Below are 22,786 nucleotides of genomic sequence, written 5' to 3' on the forward strand. Positions count from 1 at the left end.
AAAATGGTATTATTCTGTCAACCAATGTGCACCTGCAAGTCACATTTGCACCTTCACGCAACTTACAGATTCAAAGTGCTGTGAAAATTTGCTTTTCCTTTGTAAATAGGTAGTTAATCTCTGTTTAGTTGCCAAAAAATTTAATTGTCTGGGCTATGAATTCTGAAAACCTCTTCACATCCTATTACTTTTTCTGTAAATAGTGCTCACATGCATTTGCACAGTATTCCTTACACTTGCTACTAAACAGACTGCAACGATTTCGGAAAGAACCATCACAGTACTTGAACCGTATTAGGTATTTGACAAAAATATACACACACAAATTTATTTTCGATAATGCAAAGATTAAGTTTAAACACTACTTTGCAAAGGTAATCTACTTTCCTAATTTCTGCTGGTTTATGTAACACAGCAATATTACCTGGTTTACAGAGAATAATCTATTTTGTCATGTTTACTAAGAAAGAATTCAAAGAAATTCTGTTACTCAATCTTACAATTTATATCTGGTGTCAGTATTTAAAACAAAAGTAAAGACAAATACCACCTTACCCTAATTTTAATATTAGTTCTTGTAACATTTGTTTTAAAGCTCTCTATTAAAAACTAAGTTATATGCCAAAGTGGCAGGTGAGAAACATAAGATAAATGGGACAGAGTGGAATAAAAGGGTGTTAAATATTCCGTTCCCCAGCGTATGCATGGGGAACAGAGCCCAAGGGAGAGGATAAATGAAGCCTCAGATTTCGTACAGGAAGCATAGCTAACCATTACCAAGTCCACAAAATGTCACCTACACAGCAACAACTATTTTAGAAGTCTCCTTCTAAACAGCCGAAGAGCCTAAAGCATCCCAAAGTGACACTAGCTTCCTATCCTCTACCTGTCCTATGCCACAGAATGCTACTCTCCTCCGCTATGAAGCAAAGTACAGACTCAAAGGATTTGTAAAGAAACAAAAAGCAATTCCGATGTCTTAAATCATAAGCTTTAGGAGAACTTTCAAGGATTAACAGAACGTTAGAAGAAAATTTGGTTTTGACAGTCAACAAATCTTACAAGAAAAAAAAAACATATATTAATAAAAACCTAAACTATTTCATATCTGAAAAAAGATGAGGCCTTAGCTAATTATTTTAGTATTAAATGCCAGAATGTTTAAATGTAAGAACAATTTAAGATTACTTCAAATTAGGGGAAAAGTCCAACAATTGTGAGATACAAATTAAACATAAACCAAGAGAAGTTATAAGTAGAGAGTTTAAAAACAAAGATATCAGAAGTCAAAGTCGTATACTTAAGAATTAAAAACATTTAAGAACTAGGACACATGAATCTACAACAAAGTTTTTTCTTTCCTTGATCTTAAATATCAACAGAAGAATTGAAATACATATATTAGAGCTTAGCTTGATTCTGTGTAATATCAATTACACAGAATTGATTGCAGCGTAGCACTTCCATAAGCCTCTACAATAACATGAAGATAGTTACACGTAAGAATAAACTGTAAGCTTACAATAAAAAAAAAGTTTACTTGTCCTTATAAGCCAGCTTGTAATAATGAGTTTTCTAAATGAATGTGGCACAGCTGCAATACACACTTCATAAAACATAAAACATGTAGGGAAGCTATAGAGACAAAAAAATAAACATGCCATCAGTTACTTGCTTGAAGCTCTTCTTTTTTCTGGGGCTCAACTGGCCAAAAAGGAGTAAATACACTACACCACACAGAATCAGAAGACAAAAGCAGACATTTGAAACAGAACATAACATATTCATAAAACCTCTTCCTCATATTATTCTGACTTAAACGATCAGTCTCATCTCAATCAGTACAACAACACATCAAGCAGCAAAGCTTTGGGAAAAAAACACTCGTTTTTAATTAGTATAGTCTAGGTAACAGACTTTCTAAATTCTCCACCTTCTTTTCAGGGAAAAAAATACATCTCCGTTAACACAGTTATATACATACACCAAGACATGTTTACATTCCTTACTCAAACACAGTCTTTCAATTCAAAGTGCAGAACACATATTATTATGGGTACACAAAATTATTTCCATTTAATTTGGATCTCAATTAAGTTGTTGCTTTTTTCAGCATTGCTCAATTGTGTTAGTGAAGTACTACAGAGCACACAAGAACACTGAAATCCACTGAATTAAGGTTTATGTGAAATAAGACAATCCATGACTGGAGGACTCTCATTTATCTGTCTGTAACTATGTTTATGATTGTACTGATAAACACACACTATTTACTGTTAAGCACCTAATGCAGTGTACAGTATCCCACAGGTACTGTATAGGATAGATGCAACATCTTTAGGCATACTGTCTGGATCTGCAAAATTTAAAACCAGCTATCTAAGCTACAAAAAAATCCCAAAGGGCTGAGATATGAGGGGAAGAGGATACTGTACTCATCACCCCTTACGGCAGAAGTATTGAAAAAGACTTTTTTGGAAGGAATGGAAGGAAAAGTTTACTGATTCAGAAATAACTAATAAAAGCAAGGAACAGGATAATCACAGGATCCTCAGGCTGAAGTAGGAATACCGCAGTCACATTTCTGAACAGATACAGTGAATGAAGAAGGCAATAAGATTAAAGATTGGACTGAGTGGCCAAGACATTAGTTGAGTAAAAGACGATGCTTTCCTTCCACACTCATCTGCAAGGCCATAGGAACAACTTACAGTATTAGTAGTTTTTCTACTGCTAGTTTACCATATGGTAATTTATACCATAAAAATCAGACTATAACCAACAGTGAGATTCAAATATTAAGGAACTGTTATCTGAATTTTGAATAATGAGTTGTTGCATTCAATAAACAGAAGTTCTGAAATAAGCCAATCCACTCCAGAGGGAATTATTCTTGGCTGTTACAGAAGAACCACTCGCTGATACCCTGTACACGCTGTTATTTTGGACAACTTTGCAAGGATCAAATACTCTGCATAGAGTACAGTTCAGGACAAACTAACCGTACAAAACCTCAGCTGCAAACATCGCATGTGGCCACAGTTCTATAACAAGTAGTGTGGTTAAATTCTCGTAAATTTATTAAGAAGAGATGGGAGGAACATTATGCCCATATATTAGGGAATTTTTTTTAGTGAAAATTCCCTTTTAAGTCTCCAAAATGGCACAGTCTACAGGAAAAAAACCACAAAGGTGATAGAAGGAAATTTCTTCAGAAAAATCCTTGCTTTGCAATTAGCTCTGCCTGTCAACTTCCTTCACACAGTTTACAGTGACACACTTAACAAACATTTGCAAGGCACTGCTGCAAACTGCAGTAAGATATTATTCTAAAAACTACATGTAAAAGGAAATATGATTGAATTTTTTTAATAATAAACTTCAACTGAAAGAAATGAGAAGTGGTTCCTATGGTTCTTGTGTAAGAATCCACATGTTCACTTCCACCTAAGACTGCCAGCTCTACATTCAATCCAACAAAAATTTGGAAAGTTCAGCTGTAAGTCCTGTAAAGCAACAATGATTACTGCCGTTTCGTAGAGACAGAGACAAGAAAAAACAGGAGGCTTTACTTTATCATAATTGCAATTTGAGAAGTGTTCCCCATGTATGCTTCTGTTGTACTGCACAACTATCCTCTGCACTCAAAATAGAGATCTTCTCTAGCATCTATATGGCATACACGTTTCCTTCCTCTCCTCCTCCTCCTTCAGAGGGAAACAAAGCCTTCCACATCTTTCACTCAAAAGCAACCAGTAAGTATCATGGGACAGCAAAATAAGTCCTCCAGTACCAGAAAACAGGTATCGGTACATGCTGTCACAGTGTTTAGTTTGCTAATGAGCTATTTGAGCTTCTTAAGGTTCTGGACAGACCAACTGCACTTACCCCTGTTTCTCCTCAGTGTTACACACCTGGTTCAGAACCTTCTTCTGTAATAAAAAGCTTCTATAGACTGGCAGGTTGATCAAGTCTGTTCTTGCATTATTCCTTATTTTCTGGAGCCCGTGACCAAAACAACCTCCTCAGTCTAACCACCAGTTCAGGAACCATAATTCATAAAATACACTGTATCTCAGATCTAACCCAAGATGATTTCCTGGATTGCTTTTGGGATACAGAGGAAAGCAAATGCAGACTTCTGAGAATGCCAACACACGTTCTGCTGTCACAATATGAACAGCTCTAGTAAATTTCTTTACTTGCTCAACTGGTTGAATTGGTTATTCACATGCAAGGAAATCCTTTCCACATTATGTACAAATGGAAGTGTAACAAGTATTGCCACTCACTGATAGCTTGCTTTACAATTCCTGGAGACTTAAAAAAGCAAACCCTGCTTATTGATGAAGGCTATTAAACTAGAACTCGAGTTACCTAACAGTATTAAGGCTTCTGTAATTAAAGCACATCAATACCCAACCTAATTCCTGTTAACTTCTTCCCAAGACTTTTACAGATACAACAGACGTAAGTTGTGACTCTGGCAGAGGCTCTGCGTCATTCAGAGTGGTGGGAGTTTTTGGTCTCTGCGTAACAAACATCCTTCACTCCCTCCACTACCTTCTGTGAAGAAGCTCATTGAGATTCCCCAGAATAAAGCAGCAACAAAAAGCAGTACAAAAGCTAAAAGTCTGGTTTATATTGGAGTAATAGAAGAAGCGGTTGCTTGGTTCTGTAGGTGTGCTGGTATTGAGAGGATGCAAAAACTGAAGCAGTATTTTCTGGATGTGAGTTCTCCATGTTCAAGCACATTTTATGGTAAATGTTCATTGTTAGCACAATAATAGAGTGTTTCACTTGATACTGAACCTCTCTGTCAATTTTTTCTTCCTAAAGTCACGTAAGTGAAAACAGAATGAAAATTCCTAATTCACTTGACTTCACAAAAAGCCTCACTTGCTTCAAAAGAACATGACAATTCTAGAAACGAAAGAGTTATAACCTAGGAAATACTATAACCAAGCCACAAAGGAACAAATTACCACAACAAACAGTAGGTAATAATTATTTTAAATATTATTTTAAAATAGTAATTTTTAACATCCTGATTGCCATTATGTACTGTATTTAATTGCAAATGCATCCTAAGAAACACTAACGCATTTATCAGGTAAATAATAAAACTTACCCCTCTTTCTGTGTGACGATGCCAAATCCAAATCAACATTTCGTCTTCCACTCTAGATTAAAAGATTAATAAAAGCCTCATTTCTTCAGGTGAACGTATGTGGTGCATAATATTTGAGTATATAAATGCATCCCTCACCCATAAAAGTAAGAAAATTAACAGAGCTATAATATTTTCAATTGTTTTTTACCACCATTAGTTTCTCTTAATAACGGCGGTTATTAGAAGAGACCTCTACACTGAAACAGTACCATCAAAATGTTTAAGACGTGCTTCCCACCTAAATACTATATTGACCATCTCTGAAGACATAATGCTAGTTTACTTACCAGCGAATAACCTTCCTCATCTGATTCTGGCTGAGATAAATCAGATTCACTTCTTGACTTAATCAGTCTGTAGTTTGAGGTTGCATGGATTGAGCGACTTTCTGCAGTAAGACTTTCACTCCTGCTTCAGGTGCACACACACGCAGAGAAAGAAAATACTGGTATTAGGCAAAAGTAAGATTCGATACTCAAATTTAGCAGGCACTTTATTTGGGAGCAGACTATCACAGAACATCACAAGACCACACCGAAGAGGAAAAAAGTGGTCTGATGGCTTCAATTTTTATGCTTATAAAGGGTATTAGTAAACTTTGTTACTTCCTAACACCCCTATTGGTCAACCGGACAAACGGCAACCTCAAATGACCGATCATTCAAGTGCCTTGCTAAGTATCACATACACTATACAGAAACACTTCTGAGCTGAGAGGACAACAAAACAGAGACAGAGTAAGCGGGTGAAAAAGCACTGAACTCATCAAAAACACACCCATAAAATGCATCCTAAAGTTGATATGTGGGAGATGAAAGCCACTTTGACAACAACAGAGGCAGCCACCCATGCTTTAGGGACCAGATTTCCAAAAAGAGGCAAAAAGAATAAAAGGGCACTGAATATATATATAATACCCTTCTAAATTCCCCGTCAATATCTTCATTTAAAATATCGGAGCAGAGTTTCTGTACACTAGAAGCTTAAGTAGACTCAGGAGTTCACTAGTAGCACCAGCTACACAATTCCTGTGTTATATTCTAATAACACACACACAAAGATCTCTAGAATAAAAGTTTAAATAGGTCAACTTTAAAATAAAAGTGTGTTACCAAGAATATCTCAGGTTATGAAAATTAAAATACATTCTGGAGTACTGATACTATTTAATTTACACACTTCTACAGTTCAATGAGCTGTCTGGCTTTATTTTGTTATTCTCCTACACCTAACAACAGTTTCTTACACATGCCAATATCTTCGGAATATTTATAAAAATCAATCATGAACGACATTTTCATAACAGGCTTTTAAACTTTTGCTTCTAAACATATCCTACAAACTTTTTTTTGGACGCTACTATATAGGACATTGGTAAAGTTCAAGAAAATACAAACGTGGTAATAAAAAATCCAAACACAAACAAATCTTAGGAAAAATATATAATTTTTCCAATCACCGCAGATTATCTGTACATCTGATGATCTGGGCTCCATGACTATTCATCACTAAGCCCAACTTTGAAAAGTAAATACAGTCCACACAGAATTAAACTCTTGTTAAGGTTTAGTTAAAGTGGACAAAGAAAAACAAGAAAAATCACTAATCTCAACAAAAACATAACATTGCTCTAGGCAAAATTCTTCTTTTTAAAAAACTCTAAGAATCCTCAGAGGAAAACTGAGGTTATTTAATCAATTATAAAGGAAGCAGAGAGAGTTAACTTTTCTACATAGTGAGCAAACTGCACCTGGTCATGAGTCCGATCCCCTCAGGAGTAGCAGAGGGAGGTTGCTGTAACTGTCCATCCTCCCTTCGTTTCTGGAGCTCCTCGATAACAGGGCTTACTCCTAGGATCAACAAGGCACATCTGTGGATCACAGAGTTGCATGCAGCAGTATACACATCTTGGCCTTCTGTCAGATCAGTGCTGATTCTTCGCTCCTGCTGAGACTGAGGAGGTGGATCATCAAGTCTAGTCCCTGTCCCAGTGTTCATCCTATCTCGATCCCGACTGCGAGCTACTTCACGGGCTGATAGGAAACATTGAAATATTTCTGTAATATGCAACACAAAAAGAAGGTCTTAACTTCTAGACAACACTACATAGAATTAAATATTCATCTACATCTTGGGCCAAAAACTGCCCAACTACAAAGAACAATGAATATTTTTCCGACAGTAAAAGAATACATTAATAATACAAAGCTATAAAACAAGTCATGCAAACAGGTTAAATGAAGCGTTTACACACTGTTAAGTTTAAAACAAAGAGAACAAAGCAATTTGACAGAATACTAAACACCTCCTGTTTGGGCAGCATCAAAAAGAAAGAGATTATTTCATGTTTGCCTTTTAGCAACGTATACAAAGCAATGCTTCTGTAAATCTGTATTCCAGACACCAGCATATCTGTAATTCAATACTGAAACAGTTTCAGGCTTTTATTAGCTTTGCTCAGTACAAGTACAATGAAGATCCTGTCAAAATTCTTAGCCTTCACTTTGCTCAATTCTGCTGTGGTGACAGATTCTTCTGAAGAAGCTGTGTGAGAGACCACATCATCTCTGTCCAAAGACGTAAAGCTCTCTTGACATAACCATTTTCATTTTAAAGGTTCAGATCCCCTTTAGAAAGACAAAGGTAAATCTGAACACTTCCTTCACTGAAACTAATAGAAGCAGCAAGGCATCAATGACGCAAACTGAACTCTACATGTCAGGATCAGCTTCCCTTAGGATCTCCACTAAAAGTTATCATCTTCCTACTTGCTTGTGCACATAACGCTACTGTCTGCCTGGATATTTCTGGACACATTTCCTTTATTGTATCCAGAAACTCTATCCAGGTAGAATTTGAGTTGCCCAGGATAAGCAGCAAAAGCATATTGTATCTACTGAACAGGTAACATAACCATAAATCATCTCATGAACATGCACTTCAATTCCATAGGTGTACACTTTCAGGAAAGTCTACTGCATTGTGGCTATAATGACACATCATATAGAAACTAAAGGTGTAACATATCATTTGATCAGGAATATGGGAGTCCTAACCGGGAATATAAACACTGACAGCAAAACAGATGACGACAGCAGAGGCTGGAGAAAGATAAACATTCTAACAGTATCCAGAGGAACAATATTTGGAAAAGAAAAAAAAAAAAAGTGCTACATCTATGGAAACTATTTCAAGTCAGTCAATTTTCTTTTTTAAGCTACATACATTCTACAGTAATTTTCAAAGGCTAACATGATTTCTGTCTTTGAGAACACTAGGGTAACAATCGAAAAAACAACTGACCATATGTTGCTTTACTAAACTCCAAAAAATTAAGTATTAACTACTCCACTGAGTCTCATTACCAGCCTAAGTCAGAATAACAACAGTTTGGAAAGTTTGCCTTTTCCAAGCTATCTTCTGAAGAACTAAACAAGTTTTTTAGACAACCCATGAGAAAGTGTTGCAAGTAGCGTTACAAATACCAAACTTTGACTAAAACTTCAAATGTTTTAACAGATTCAAGAAGATATTCAAAGATACAAGTGAATTTCAATTCAGTCAGCCCACTGTTATCAAGAGCAGTTTTGTTTCAAAACTTCAGAACATTACCCTTCAAAGCTTGTTACAGAAAGATTAACGCATACAAACACAGCAAAAACTCTCTCTATAAGTATTGATGAAAACTCAAGAGATCTATCGAATAGAAGTTCAGAGAAAACATGAAACCTATTAGTCTTGTAGACAGTGCACATAAGAAGCGCAGGTATATGTCGGATGCCCTGAGAATTGCCCATAAAGTCAGACCGTTTGCCTAGTGTTCACATTCCCTTGTGTCAGAAGACACTTCCGACCCTATGAAAGCACTACATCATTCTATAAATATAAAATTCTCACAATCTTTATGCAGACAAATCTTTTAAATAATCTTCTAAATTATTCCTCCATTTCACCTCAGCGACAAAAATATATTGTCCTTCCAAAGCACGTTACATTATCGCACATATAGCTAGTACTTACTACCAGCTGTCATAACTTCATGCTCTCTTTCCTCCTCTTCATCTTCTTGTTCTGGGTGTCCTTCTTCTCTGTCACGTTCTGCCTGCTCCTCCATTTCTGCTTCTTCATCAATTGTACGAGTAAAAGAATGTTCTTGAGTATCAACATCAGTAGATTCTTGGTTATCTAACATCTTGATTAAAAAAAAATAATATATGTACAGTGAAATTAATTCTCACCAAAATGAAAGATGAACATAAAAGGACATGAGTATTAAGTTTTTTTCCTATCAAAAAGACACTTTTGATATTGCATGAAATAAAAAACAAAGACAGCTGTTTACATTCATGGCTTTAAACACATCAGTTGGAAAAACGTCACTTTTCTTAATAACTGTTACTTAGATTGTTTGCAGAAAAACGTCTCCTTGCAAGGCTTACTTAGACTCTATTGTCAGACGTTGACACTTCAGCACCAAAGCCTTTAGCAAGCACATGTTGCCGTCTCATATTTTCTTCCTTTAAAAAGGACATGAATATGATAAAAACTTGGACGGACAAGATTTTCTTACTTAAAAGTGATACCAAGTATGTTCCCATTTTTATTCTTAACAGCCTGAATTTGCAGTTCTTTTCCTCCCTTTCATTTCAATGAAATTAAACAAGATCAAAGACCAGGATATGAAGTGTACAAGAAGAATAATAGTCTCAGCATTTGAATTTAAAACCATCTTTCTGATTGAGTGGATAATACTCAGGTTAATGCTTTCTTTCAATTTGAGGATATAAGCACCGACCAGCAAAATACTTACTACCTAACGGACAATTTTTTAATGCAGGAAACAGCTTTAGACAATCTGAAGAAGGCAAAGTTTTAAATATAAAACATACAGTTACCTTAGACATTTTAGAATACTTTAGAAGGTAATTAATCCCACAAATCTTGGTACATAACACATGCCACCAGAATAATTCATCTGCCCTCTCCTGGCAGTTTTCCTTTCCAAAAAAACAGAAGGTCTTTGTGGTAGCAGATCACGGTCACTGTATTTCTAGCATCTCTTACTTGTTCTCACCGTTCTACCATTAAGCCTGTGTATACTACACAAACTAGCTATTTTTTCCCAACAGTGCTAAATCTGAGACACATATCCCCTTAGTGTTATTTAAAAGGAGGAAACAGACCTACACGATTTTAAAAAACATTACTAGTGCTTTACAATACAGCTAAAAAGCCTCATAATCCTGGTGCCACATGAGAATTTCCTCGATTAAAAATATCCCACTTGTAGATCGTAAACAGCAATTAAAAAGCCTATCAGAGAAACCCTAAACAAACTTCAAGGACGACCCTGTAATGCCTAACAGTCCCCAACCCTGAGTAACTCATTGAACACTGCCATCATCAATTCTGACCTGGTTTAATAAAATGACTCAGAAGTTGCATCATGCTAGTTTCAGGCCCAGTCCTATCATGTCTACCATTCATACAGGACTGACAAGGACAAGTAGCCTTAAGGCTGGCTGGGGAGGAAGGAAGAGGGGTGAGAGTAGGGCAAGGAAAGGTAAGAGAGAGCTAGAGAGAGGGACAGAGATCAGAGGGCCAGGTAACTCGGTTGGGCTCAGGAATGGCAGCCAGACTAAGCTGTAGCCTGGTCAACACAGCTAAGTAATGTGTATCTAAGCTGAAGGCTTCTGTGGCACACCACTAGTGCTATGTTTTCAGGTAAAACCAGGCTTCAGGCTGTGCTTGAGTTAAATATTGCGCATCAATCATTTGCTTCCACTGATTTAATACTACATGTACTACAGATTAATGGACTCCTAATTATACATTGTCCATTTTCACTTGAAAATTCCTGAAAGTTTTTCAACAAGGTAGGACAAAAATACCAGCAACATATATGAAACTCACATTACGGAATATTTTCTTAATAGACAGTAAAGCCTGAAGAACTGAAGAGAGATTTACAATCTTACCCATCTGTCTCTTGAAGATGATCTAGTCTGAATAAGTTCCATGTTCTTGCAGGCAAGAAGGCGACTCCGAACTTTATATACACAGCGGTATACTTCTGCCAAGGCTTTGCCAGGCTGGTACCTACAAAAGAGATGCAAAAGGGAAAAAAATTGTACAACCTTTCTTTTAAAAATTTACATTGAATTTTTAAAAGCAGCTTTAAGTTACTTGCCTGCTCTCACCACAAGCTTGACTAAGTAAACTTGTATGTTTCAGCAGAGCTGCAAGAACAAATCTGGACACAGTATCTAGGAGTGATTCATTACTTAAAGTTGCAGTATCCCAATCTGAAAATAGAAAGGATTCATCAAAAGTGGCTACTGTTTCCAACAAGCAAATATATTTTCAATGACATAATAAAAAAAAATCTTCACCCGTTTAAATCTTTCAATTTAGAAGTAGTTTTAATGCTTAAGAAATAAGTTTAACATTAATAACTGGAAAGTACACTGCTTCAGACAAACATGTTCTGGTCTGCTCAAGGTAATGAAGTCTAACAGTCAGCCAAGGCGTGCACACAAGCTGCCACCAGAGATTCAAAGAGCTGAACTTAGGGTGCAACCTCTCTTTCAAGCAACAATACTGAACTGGAGCTCTTCTCTTCACTGAGCCACTGTTTTACATGGAACTTGGTCAGAAACACACCATATTTGAGACTTTCTGCTCTTTTACATGTGGTTGAAACAGAATTGTTTCGCGGACTCACCTATGAGGAAAAAGCCTTATCTCCAGTAGGAAAGCTAATTATGAACACAAGGACAAGCTTAAGCACAAGCTTCACTGCTAATATTAACAAAAGACATTTTCAGGTCTCAAAATCAAGGTTCAACCAGTACTTTCAGAAACTGACTTTTTAATTTCAAAATATTTTTTCCCCACTTTAAAAAGAACCATTATAAAAATATTGTTCTCCTATAAAGTAACCAAACTGCAAAGCAAACTTCCACAAAGCATCATAATTTTTAAGGGGGAAAAAAAATATTACTGTCCCACTTCCTTACAAATATCTTCATAGTATTTTTTCAATTAAATATTACCTATCAATCCTTGAAAACAGCTGTAGAAATCACAAAAAACTTTCCTGGCCACATCAAGTTTAGTCTAACATACCTGCTCCTCAGCAAGTTCCATTACTTTGCATTTGATGTTATGCTAACCATCACCATACAGCTTTCAATCAGCTTGCGTTGTGAACAGAACAGAACCTCATCAACTTCTAAAACACCCAGTTCCATAATCAGAGTAATATATATCAGCCCATTCATATCAGATTTTGCAAACAGACAACCAGCCTTTTTTACTGGAATTCCTACTTCTGTGGAATTCTGCAACAGAATTCTCTGTTGGCAAACAATACTGTTTGCTATCCTCTCGATCTGGTCTAGCTTGGCCAGCACTACAGAAATTCTCTCTGGATCCAGTAGAGAGTTCCAGTACGATTGCAATGCTTAGTAGAGCTCACTAAAAGGAGACCCAGAAAGCTTGAGCAGGTACCCAGATTTTAGGCAATAAGCATGAAGAACCATTAATACTGTCTGGCCAGCCTCGCAGAGATTTGAAACACGAAAGATGGCTTACCCCTTTTATCCCATTCCTAACATATTTTGCAAGTTACGTTGCCTTCCCCTGTGTCCTCCCCATTGATTTTTCTTTTTAATTCCAAGTTTTACCCTGCTCTACTAGGAAAACAGAAACACCAACAACAGAGTAGAAAAACAAGAGTATCTTTTTTCCAGTTTGGAGGGGAAAAGAACATTGAACTACACGTTTGCCAAACACTGGAATCAATGTCAAAAATAAATAACAGAAAAAGCAAAAGAAAGACCACGGAACAAAACAATAAATTAAGTTTATCATGTCACAGAATTAAAAAAAATTGTCGAAGATAATACAGGATTCTGCTAGGCATGTAGTTGAAGCATGCAATACGCTTGTAACACACAAACACATTTTTATTTTTCAAATCTTACCTTTACTAACAGCATAGTCTTGCATACTGATCCAGAGGCTCCTTGCTGGTTCTTTTGTACAACCCAAAGCCAAATCAACATAGACAGAAATCTCGGGTCTCAGCTTATAATCAAATGGCTTCTGTTCCTCATTTCCAGATAGGGCCACTTCTAATAAGGAGCTCATGCATTTGTCTAACAGATGAGAAATACTTAAGAAGTTAAACTCTGCAAATTTTGAGGATTACACGCATCTATCTAAAAGGGTACAAAACAGCTTTCGCTTTCCACTTAATTTAAAAAAAAAAAAGAAAAGAAAGAGACATTCTCATTATCTGATTACGAATTCACATTAGATAAGGAATAAAGTGACTTAGAGTTACAATTTACCTAAAACGTATGAAGATTTAGAAGCATTATCCAACTCAATAGCTTAATTCTGTATCATTAATTGTACCTGAAGTACATAGCCATACACTTGCAATTATTGTACCCTCAGACACAGACTCATTTCAAAATACTACGTCTTGCAAATAAGTCTTGAAGTAGTCTACTCAGAATCAGAGGAAGGAGATGTACTAAGAGGAACAGGTCACAGACAAGCAGAAGAAAGCGCATTATTCAGATAGGAAGGGGTGACCAGAAATACTAACGCTGAATCCTGTTAACACTTCTGGTAGGTTAAATGGACTGAAGTTTGTTGTTAATAGTATTATTTCTAATTAATAAATATTCCACTGCTTAAGTAGAATACAATTTAAGATTATCTTTTTCAACAATAAATACGAACAATGGGGCCTCTGGTGTGTCTTTTAAACGCTGATTATCTACGAGTAAAACATTTAAAATTAACTCAGTGAAGTCTACATTACTTCTTTCACTGACAAATTGCGGATTTTTTTTCTTACGTATGCATTTCCAAGACTCTTTGTAAATTACAGTATATACTTAAAATACCCACTTCCATACTTTCTGTATTACTACGTAAACAGACAAGAATGCTGAAAGACAAACTTTAAGAAGACAGACTTACTCAAATATCATTAGAAATCTCAAAACTGAACACAAATATTTCCAATGACAATTACACACTTGCTTTTAACAGCTTACCTAAATGAGGAATATCCATTTCCACTCCATCACTGAAAAGTGGAGTTTTCAACCAATAGGCTGTATCTTGTTCTTCAGGGGACACCGGAGGTCCTTGCAGCATGCCACCAAGACACCGCCCAATAAGCAATGCTACAGTTCTCTCCAGATCAACAAGCCATACCCACGACTGAGCAGGCTGTGGTAAGGGCACTCCAGCAGGATCAATTAATTCAGGTCCACCTGAAAGTATTAGCAATGAATTGTCAAATCAGTCAGTGTTGCCCTGATGTTAAAAAAAATTCCAAAATTAGTAACATGAATGGCAGATCTTGTTCGTATTTCCCAGTTAATGGCAGATTTGCCTCTCAGTCAAGGATCTGTAAACTGAAGAATCAGCAGTTAGGACAAACAGATCTCCTAACATTGTAACTTCAGTGGCAGCAGAGGCCATCACCATTCCTGGTACAACTGTTCATACTCAGTGAAACAAAGGCTTTTCTAAACTCTGCCCAAGCACCTATTTCGTCCAATACATATTTCTTTGGGTTCTGATAAACATGCACAGATAAATGACACAACTGGGCACAGCACTTAATACAGGCAAAAAACTTTGAATTTTTTATTAGTATTTTTGGCAATAAATGGTAAATAAGTATAGCACCTCCTATCTCAAATTTCGGTCACTTTACCTCTGTTGTTATATTTCTATTTCATTGGCACCAGAAATACCTAGTGGCACACATTCAGGAATTTAGCAGGTAATTCACGACTTTAAGTAAAAATTCTATTATACCACAAAATGAAAAGCAAAAGTAAAATTTGGACATGAATGTAAACAGATCATGACAAAATTGTGTATTAGCTGCGTCAGGGAAATTCAGATTGGACATCAGGAAAAAGTTCTTCACTGAGAGGGTGGTCGGTCACTGGAGCAGGCTCCCCTAGAAAGCAGTCACAGCACCAAGCCTGTCAGAGTTCAAGGAGTGTCTGGATGACGCTCTTAGTCATATGGTTTAGTTTGAGGTAGTCCTGCAAGGAGCAGGGAGTTGGACTCAATGATCCTTACAGCTTCCTTCCAACTTGAAGTATTCTATGATTCTAAAATCCGTGTTTCTTTTACGGGTAAAGAATGGTATTTTCATGAATTACAAACTCAGTATTTTCAGGTCAATATGTATTTCCCATATTGCTCTTGGATTCTCACTCAAGTAAATATACGTTCTGGGTTGACAGAATAAAGACGTTTACCTGCAGCTGAAAATATTTCACCGCAAGGGATGTTCGTACATTTAAGAATTTGAAAGGGAGATGTAGCAAAACACTTAGCTTAAAAAAAAAAACCCACCAACTTTAAACTTCCACTATATAAAGGTGACCTGCCATTTTCCAGATTAAAAGTGTGTTAGTTGTTACACTCACCATGAAGTGGCCACTGTAATTCTTGATCTTCTAAAAGGGTTGCAGCAGGTAACAGTCTATTAAGACGATCTAAAGGTGGCAACAGATCTAGCAGGTAACTCAACAAAGGTCGAGCTACTGATACTGGCAGCAACAATAATGAGTTGACAATCTGAGAGAGCATACTACCAGCAGCTGATACATAAATTACATCTACAGAGAAAAAAAAACACAAAACCAAAACTATAATTACAATTCAGGATATAGTTATATTCTAACCCAAATTTGGTAAGTCAGAAAGAATTGCATAAAAATGTCTCAGCTGTCTAATAATGTCTCAACTGTACATGTTCTGTTGGGGGGGTTGTTTAATAATTATTAATCCATTCCCTATTTTACCTCCTTGCTTTTCAGTAATCTCAAAACAACCTGTATTTTTTTAAAAAGAGAAATCTAGAACTAATGAGACTGTAACAAAAACGCACAGAGACAATATCCTCTCTATTCTGTATTTTTCCTGTATGCAAAATGTTATACCAAAAATATGAACCAGAAGCTATCCTTGGGCAGACACTTAATCTCCTCCTTTGGGGGAGGCTTGGTATGTCTACTTTATGCAGGTATAGGGAAATAATGTATTTTATTACTCAAATCTAGACAAACAAGAACTTCCCTAAGCTTATGCTGCCACCATTACTGATTTTTCCATGAATATTTACCTCTCAGTTTTTCCCCAACACTACCATTCCAAGAGCTTTCCTTAAGTAGCGTTGCAGAACGGGAATAGATATCTGTAGCATGAGGCAATAAAAGCTGAAGGTGTTTGTGAAGCAGTGCCACACTGCTGGAATTCTAAAAGGAAACAAACAACCAAACATGAGAATAAATCAGTAAATGTATTTAAGGGGTTCATTCTTTAAGTCAAATTTTCACATACTCAGAAGATTTTCAAGAGGAATCTTACAACGTTTTGGTGCTCATGCATATTGAATTAACTTTCCCGTACTAAATGGCAAAAATAAGGACACACACCTCAGTAACACTGTTGATGTGGCAGTAAGCCAGCAACTGTTTCTGCAATGAACATAAAAGCTCATGAAGATGAGCAGGTTGGCTGTTTTCTGACGATGATGTACCCAGCAAAAATTTATCGCTGTTTTTTTCCAGTTCTCCAAAGGCTTGGTCCTATTAAGACAAAAAGGGTAAAAAGAAGAACAAATTAACTCTATCTTCAAACTCTATAATACTTGACTATCACCTTAAAAAGAAGCTTTTTCACCTTTACCATGTGCACCTCTGATTATCAAAGAAATTGGATAAAGTCAAGAGGATCATGGGCAATCGTTTATTAGAATGTCACAGCAGTGCTTGCAACAGCTGTCAAGCGAACAGTTCTATCCTAAAAAGGGTATTTTCAGATGCAGAATTATTTTTCATTCAACTCACCAAGGATAACTGGATGAAAGAACTCACTCCCCACCCTGACCATCAAATCATAATACGTTAAAACAAGTATTAACCCTTTAAAATGTATTGTGGGCTGACTCATAAACCGTTTCAGATCAGAATCCTTCCTTGCATTATCTGAGATGGCAATAAAAGGAGCAGAAGGTAGCTGGCTGCTTGACTTCATTCTGAATTCTATTGAAAAACTGAGTTGGTTTCAAGAAGAAAATTCCAAGTAGATAGCTCAATCTAGATAACTGGTGGAGGTCTAGAGAAAAGAACAAAACAATACCAACCCTCCCCCTCAGGAGATTGGGATACTATGCCAGAGAAGTAAAAATCTCTGATTTCTTTTCACTGTTACATTTAACTGGCTAGTTGAATGAAAAGGCGAAAGAGTCGGTTACTTGCTCTTACGCTCCCCTAAACTTGTCATCAGCCTCTACCATCATACAGCTAAGAGCAACAATCTGTTTGACACACTAGGTATAATAAGATGGCTGACCTGTACTTGCTGAGCTATGATAAAGTAGTTACCCTAGCAAAGGTAATTAAACAGATTAACATTCCTGGTGTCTACCTATCTTTCCCTGGTGGCTGAGATTATACTGACAAAAAGAGTTCCATACAATCTACTTACTCGATGTGCTACAGTCGATCTTGCAAAAAACTTTGAAGCCAAACTAAGAGCAACAAAATACTTTAGCCTGATATGAAACCATCTACATTTACATAAGCAAAGCTAAACAATAAATACCACTACAATAACATTAGAACCATAACGACAGAGATGATTTAACTGATCTTAGTTCACTTCAGCACAAACACACGTCAATGCTAATTTAGATGAACAAAAGAGCACCATTTTCTGAAAGTGAGGAAAAACTTTTAACACTTCAAAGTAGTCAAAATTCATTAGCATTTAACTAATAAATAAATAAATACAAGGCCTGTACGTACTGTATAAAATCCCAAATTTCTTAGAAGAGTCTTCATTAAGATTTCAGCTAGATGAGTATCTGGATGACTGCTCTGGACAGCATACGTTTGATCAGAGAGATTTCCATAGCTGATACATAACGAGGAAGTTTCTGTGGCATCAGACGGTGAGCTATAGCCAAGCAGGGAAGCTACATGGGTGTGATCCTGCAAGCTTGTCAGAATAATATCCAATTGCATTCTCTAAAGAAAAATGTTTAGACACAAGAAACACTCTTTGTTAATGAAGATAAAATAATAAGCTAAGAAGGAAAAAGCATCAGGCACATTCACGCAATAAAAATATTCTAATGAGATGTGAAAATAAGCTGGAGGACTTGACCAAAAAAATACAAACAATTTTTTTCTGCATATTTGTAGTATTGAGAACAGATAAATATACCAAATTATAGGACCATACCTAGTAAAAATCTGAGTTTAAGAGAGAGAGAGAGAGAGAGATTAGACAATGGATCAAATCATTTCTCCGTTTTGTTCTAGTTATCTGATTATTTGGAAGAGGGAGCAATTATTCTAATCTATACATAGGAAAAAGGGTAAAAAGCAGGGCAAGCACGCATTAGACCAAGGGAGGTGGCAGATGCAGAGTAACGACCTTCAATTCCAGTATTGTTCCCTGCTGTTGCTCGTTAGGATTCCTGAAAAAACTAAACTTGCCCTACCCTAGCAATTGTCGAGTGTTTTAGTTTGTACTAAACACTGGTACTAATTTAGTTTGTACTAATTACTGGTACTAATCTTCACAAATCTTCAGAATATTACAATAAGAAGATTCTTCTCCATAGTTTCCGTATGAGTGTAAACCAATCTATTCCAGTTTATAAAACAAAGGATTTGATCAGGATCCTATGTACACAGAACTGAATAACAGCTCCTCTCATTTTTTAACCCGAGACTAATGCTGAAACTTCAGTTCCTACTGCCCTCAAGGACAGGAACAGATGTTCCTTGAATTTTTTTCCTTCCACTTGTAGGATACTGGGCAAATCTCCTAACCTGCATCAATTCCTGTTCTTTACATTCATGAAAAAGGAAAAAAAAAAAGAACATCTTAGTCGTCTTTGCAAAGTAAGGTGAAACCCACGTAGGAGAAGCATTATCCAAGTATTCTTCCCAGAAAATAGTCAACTTTCTGTTACCAAGACTTGTTAAATCAAGACTAGTATTCAGAAATATCTAACCTTCAAACTTGTCTAAATATGCTAACACAGCAATTCCTAACCTTTCTGTAGTCAAGCTTCACTTGAGAAAACATGTAGTGCTCCTTACCTCGCTAGATACTGATTTAGCCAGGCTACATATTTTGTTAAATTGGGCTTTACACTGCACCTCATCGATAATGTGCTTGCACTCTGCAAATGATGCTCACCTCACTGTTCTAAACTTTCTAGCAAAAAAAATAATAAAAATCCACAATTGCTTTCAAAGCACCACATATTTTTACTTGACCTTACCTGTCCTTTTGATAAGCTTTCCCATCTATCAGGACCTTGGGGTAGAAGAGAATGTAGCAATTCCATTCTCTCTCGCAGTGGAGGAAGTAGCATAGTTGCTCCTACCGACAGAGTCTCAATTACAACCTAAAGTTAGAGTAGCAGAGAATACTTTTTCAGTGGGGGGAAATAAAGCATCAACTCAACTATATCTTTAAAAAATACGGTACATCACACACGATATAGCCAAAACATTCAATTAATTTAATTTACCATCAGAATTCTATCAGACAACAGCACATGGAGCTTTTATTCTGTAATGCAAAGATACGTGGTACACTGAAGCAGTGAAATAAGACCAACATATGGTTGAAACATTAAAAAAAATTTTTTCTATGTTGCCATTTCCTGTAAGAGTGCTATCTTACGAGAAATTAATCAAGTCAGTCAGCTACTCAATCCACAACACTAACATCTTAGGCTCATTATTATGAGCAATAATAATTAAAATGTTACAAAATAAAAGCAGCTTTTCGAAATTCTCAAGTAAACATTCTCCTCTGCTTTCAGATCATAAAACTGTGATGGTGATTACATTTTTTACCTTTAATGAGTACAACTGGTAAGTCAGCATCATGTTCATCGGAGTGCCAATTTCAAAGAAGTCAGAGAAATCTTTAATTACACAGTCAAAGAAAGAAAGTAGTTGAACTTTCACACGTAAACAAAAAAGTATTACTTACTTCCTGAATTTCATCAGGGACAGAAGAGTCCATCAGTCTAAACAACAAATTTCGAAGAGGACCAGCTTGCCGGCCAAGAATGCTAGTAGCTACACCTCCAGCCAGTGCAAGTGCAAGATGATTAGAAAGTAGCTTCAAACATAATTTAAGAAAATTGTGATGTTCCCTGTAAAAAGAAATACATCCCTGTTAGTGTCTCCAATTATTAGCCTTACTGCTCTTTCACTTATTTGTGCACTAAGCTTTTAACTCTCGTTTGATTTTGCATACCAGAAAGGTAAGTAAACAACTGAGACTTTAAAGAAACTCCTCTGGAAACCTACTGCCAATCTGCTTAAAAGAACAAAAACCAAAACTAGAATAGAGAGAAGTGCCTTTGTGGACAATGGTTCCAAGAGGCATTCAGTTAAGAAAAGCAGTCCCATGAATTAAGAGGCAAAATCATCCCCAAATACACAAATAGACAGACAAATATTTTTCTCACATAAAGGAAAAAAAACCCCACTTTTAAGAATAGATTTAATCTCTCAGAAGACTTAGGTGTACAACAATAGGATTAAAAGTGAAAAGTCAGGATATTAATTCCTAGTTTTCTTAAAAAAGAAAACTTTTCAAAAACTTTGTGGCAAGGACAAAAGATTCATAAGAATCTTATTAATATTTATATTCTTTATTTATTTTACTTATATTGTTTATTTATTATCTTATTATATTTATATTGTTTTTCACAAACATCAGCAAGGAAACATTCACACTTTTGTGTTTTATAGTAATATATTTAAAATGCCACCTGTGGTGAAAAGACTCAAATCTGGAAGCTGTAATAACAATTATTGATGATTTGTCAAGAGGTTGTTCTAGTCGATACGGCACTATCAGGATAGGCTTAGTTTTATTGCATTTCATTTTTGGAGTGCCTTTCAAAAAAGACAAATTTATGGAAATGCATAAAGGCTCCCTAAATCCAAAGTAAGGAAAATGCTTCTGGCATATATATTTCAAACCTAAGTGACATTTCATGTCTATGAATCTGACATTTGTGAGAAGCAGCTTGCATTTTCAAAACTAATGGAATATCTTATCTTAAAAAAAACTCACAACCAAACAATAAAATAACTCACATGGAAATGATCATGAAATATCCCCAACAGTCCACTACCAACCTCTGTATCAGAGGCAAACTGCTGTAATTGTAATACTACACCTCATTTCAAAGTTTCATAGGCAAATCAGTTCCTGAAAAAAATTGAACTGCCTTTCTCCGTTTTGTTCATTCAGACAGAAACCAGTTATGCTACTTGACATAACCTGAACAGTCATACACAACCTTTTAAAAAGTCTTTCATGCATTTTGAATGATGCCCATTTCTCCAGAGGTGATCAGAGACCTTGAGCTGCAAGAACAAAATAGCCCACCCTCACATGCTAAAAACGCTTGTAGAAAAATATCACAATTCCTTCGACAGAAACAAGGTTTTACCAGAGCATTGATCCCAACTCAAAATGCAATAGCAACTATACATCTCCTGGTCCAAGCATCAAGCATATGTTAGTCAATAATTGAATGCATGAATCATCACCTGAAGAGTTTTTTTTAGCCTAAACTAATCTAATCAGTAGATTAGAGTCAGTAGGCATCCACTCAAACTGGTTACAGGAGGAAGAACTTGCAAAGCAGAAATAATAACGCACAGAAATAGTAAATGCATTTCAACTATATAGAAAAATGTGTTGTAAAGGATAACTCTGAAAGAGAATATTTAATTCAGTGCATAATTAAAATAAACTCCAGACAAAAGATTCCACTACATTTGAGGCACTGAAAAGCACCTGTGTTATACAAACAAACAACTTGAAAGAGCAAATAAAGCAGACTCATGCTTGTTAAAGAAAAGACTAACCAGGAACAAGCCACGCACCACTGTTGTAAAGAAAAAAAAATATTAAAAAAAACAAATCTATAACATGCATATGCCATATATACCTTGATGAAGGAAAAGGAAGAGGGGGAATTTCACTGTTAATTTTGTCACAGTAGTGCTCAAGAAAAGAACGAAGATGCGAAAAGGTACTTTCTTCAAGGTCTACGCAATAGGGTCTGTGCCATGCCACAACTTGCCTGGAACCAAACATCAAAATAAGTTAACTACTGAAAACATTCCAACTGCTTCAATAAATTAACAGTTTAAGGAGGATGAGTACACACTTGACAGAACTAACTTTTTTCTTAGAATAATAACAAATTTGTTTGAGGCAGACTAACTTCCTGATCCTTGAAGGTATTTTCTGTTCTCTTTTCTGTGAAGGTCTTTACAAATCAAACACTCCTCGTTTGTGAACAAAAACACCTACAATGCCATAAACATAAAGTCGTACGTATTTAATCTGACTTGAGCAAAAGCTGACCAGTACTCACAAGGTTGGTTTTAGCACAAATGCCAGACTACAAAGAGACTTTGATACAATTTAAGAGAATTCAAAATGGATAGTACCACTTCGTACTATTTGAGTCTCACTATTTTCTTAATTGATTTT

The 22,786-nt window shown here is 36.1% G+C and overlaps 1 protein-coding gene across 7 annotated transcripts in view; it reads right to left on the reverse strand.

Moving 5' to 3' along the window:
- HERC1 (HECT and RLD domain containing E3 ubiquitin protein ligase family member 1) overlaps nucleotides 1-22,786 on the reverse strand; it is a 105,967-nt gene that overhangs the window by 51,383 nt on the left and 31,798 nt on the right. For 6 of the 7 annotated variants that reach the window (XM_086620396.1, XM_086620399.1, XM_086620398.1 and 3 more), the window contains exons 11-25: nucleotides 22,236-22,370; nucleotides 20,252-20,417; nucleotides 19,530-19,655; nucleotides 18,037-18,258; nucleotides 16,663-16,815; nucleotides 16,350-16,482; nucleotides 15,652-15,843; nucleotides 14,251-14,472; nucleotides 13,162-13,335; nucleotides 11,364-11,478; nucleotides 11,152-11,272; nucleotides 9,194-9,365; nucleotides 6,924-7,230; nucleotides 5,461-5,581; nucleotides 5,132-5,183 (exon numbers count right to left, since the gene is read on the reverse strand). In XM_086620396.1, coding sequence (XP_086476522.1) covers nucleotides 5,132-5,183; nucleotides 5,461-5,581; nucleotides 6,924-7,230; nucleotides 9,194-9,365; nucleotides 11,152-11,272; nucleotides 11,364-11,478; nucleotides 13,162-13,335; nucleotides 14,251-14,472; nucleotides 15,652-15,843; nucleotides 16,350-16,482; nucleotides 16,663-16,815; nucleotides 18,037-18,258; nucleotides 19,530-19,655; nucleotides 20,252-20,417; nucleotides 22,236-22,370 — 2,411 coding nt within the window. The remainder of the gene's footprint in view (nucleotides 1-5,131; nucleotides 5,184-5,460; nucleotides 5,582-6,923; nucleotides 7,231-9,193; nucleotides 9,366-11,151; nucleotides 11,273-11,363; nucleotides 11,479-13,161; nucleotides 13,336-14,250; nucleotides 14,473-15,651; nucleotides 15,844-16,349; nucleotides 16,483-16,662; nucleotides 16,816-18,036; nucleotides 18,259-19,529; nucleotides 19,656-20,251; nucleotides 20,418-22,235; nucleotides 22,371-22,786) is intronic. The other variant, XM_086620400.1, reaches the window with a different exon arrangement.

The sequence above is a fragment of the Tauraco erythrolophus genome, chromosome 14 (assembly GCF_009769465.1).
Source record: "Tauraco erythrolophus isolate bTauEry1 chromosome 14, bTauEry1.pri, whole genome shotgun sequence".
NCBI lineage: Eukaryota > Metazoa > Chordata > Aves > Musophagiformes > Musophagidae > Tauraco > Tauraco erythrolophus.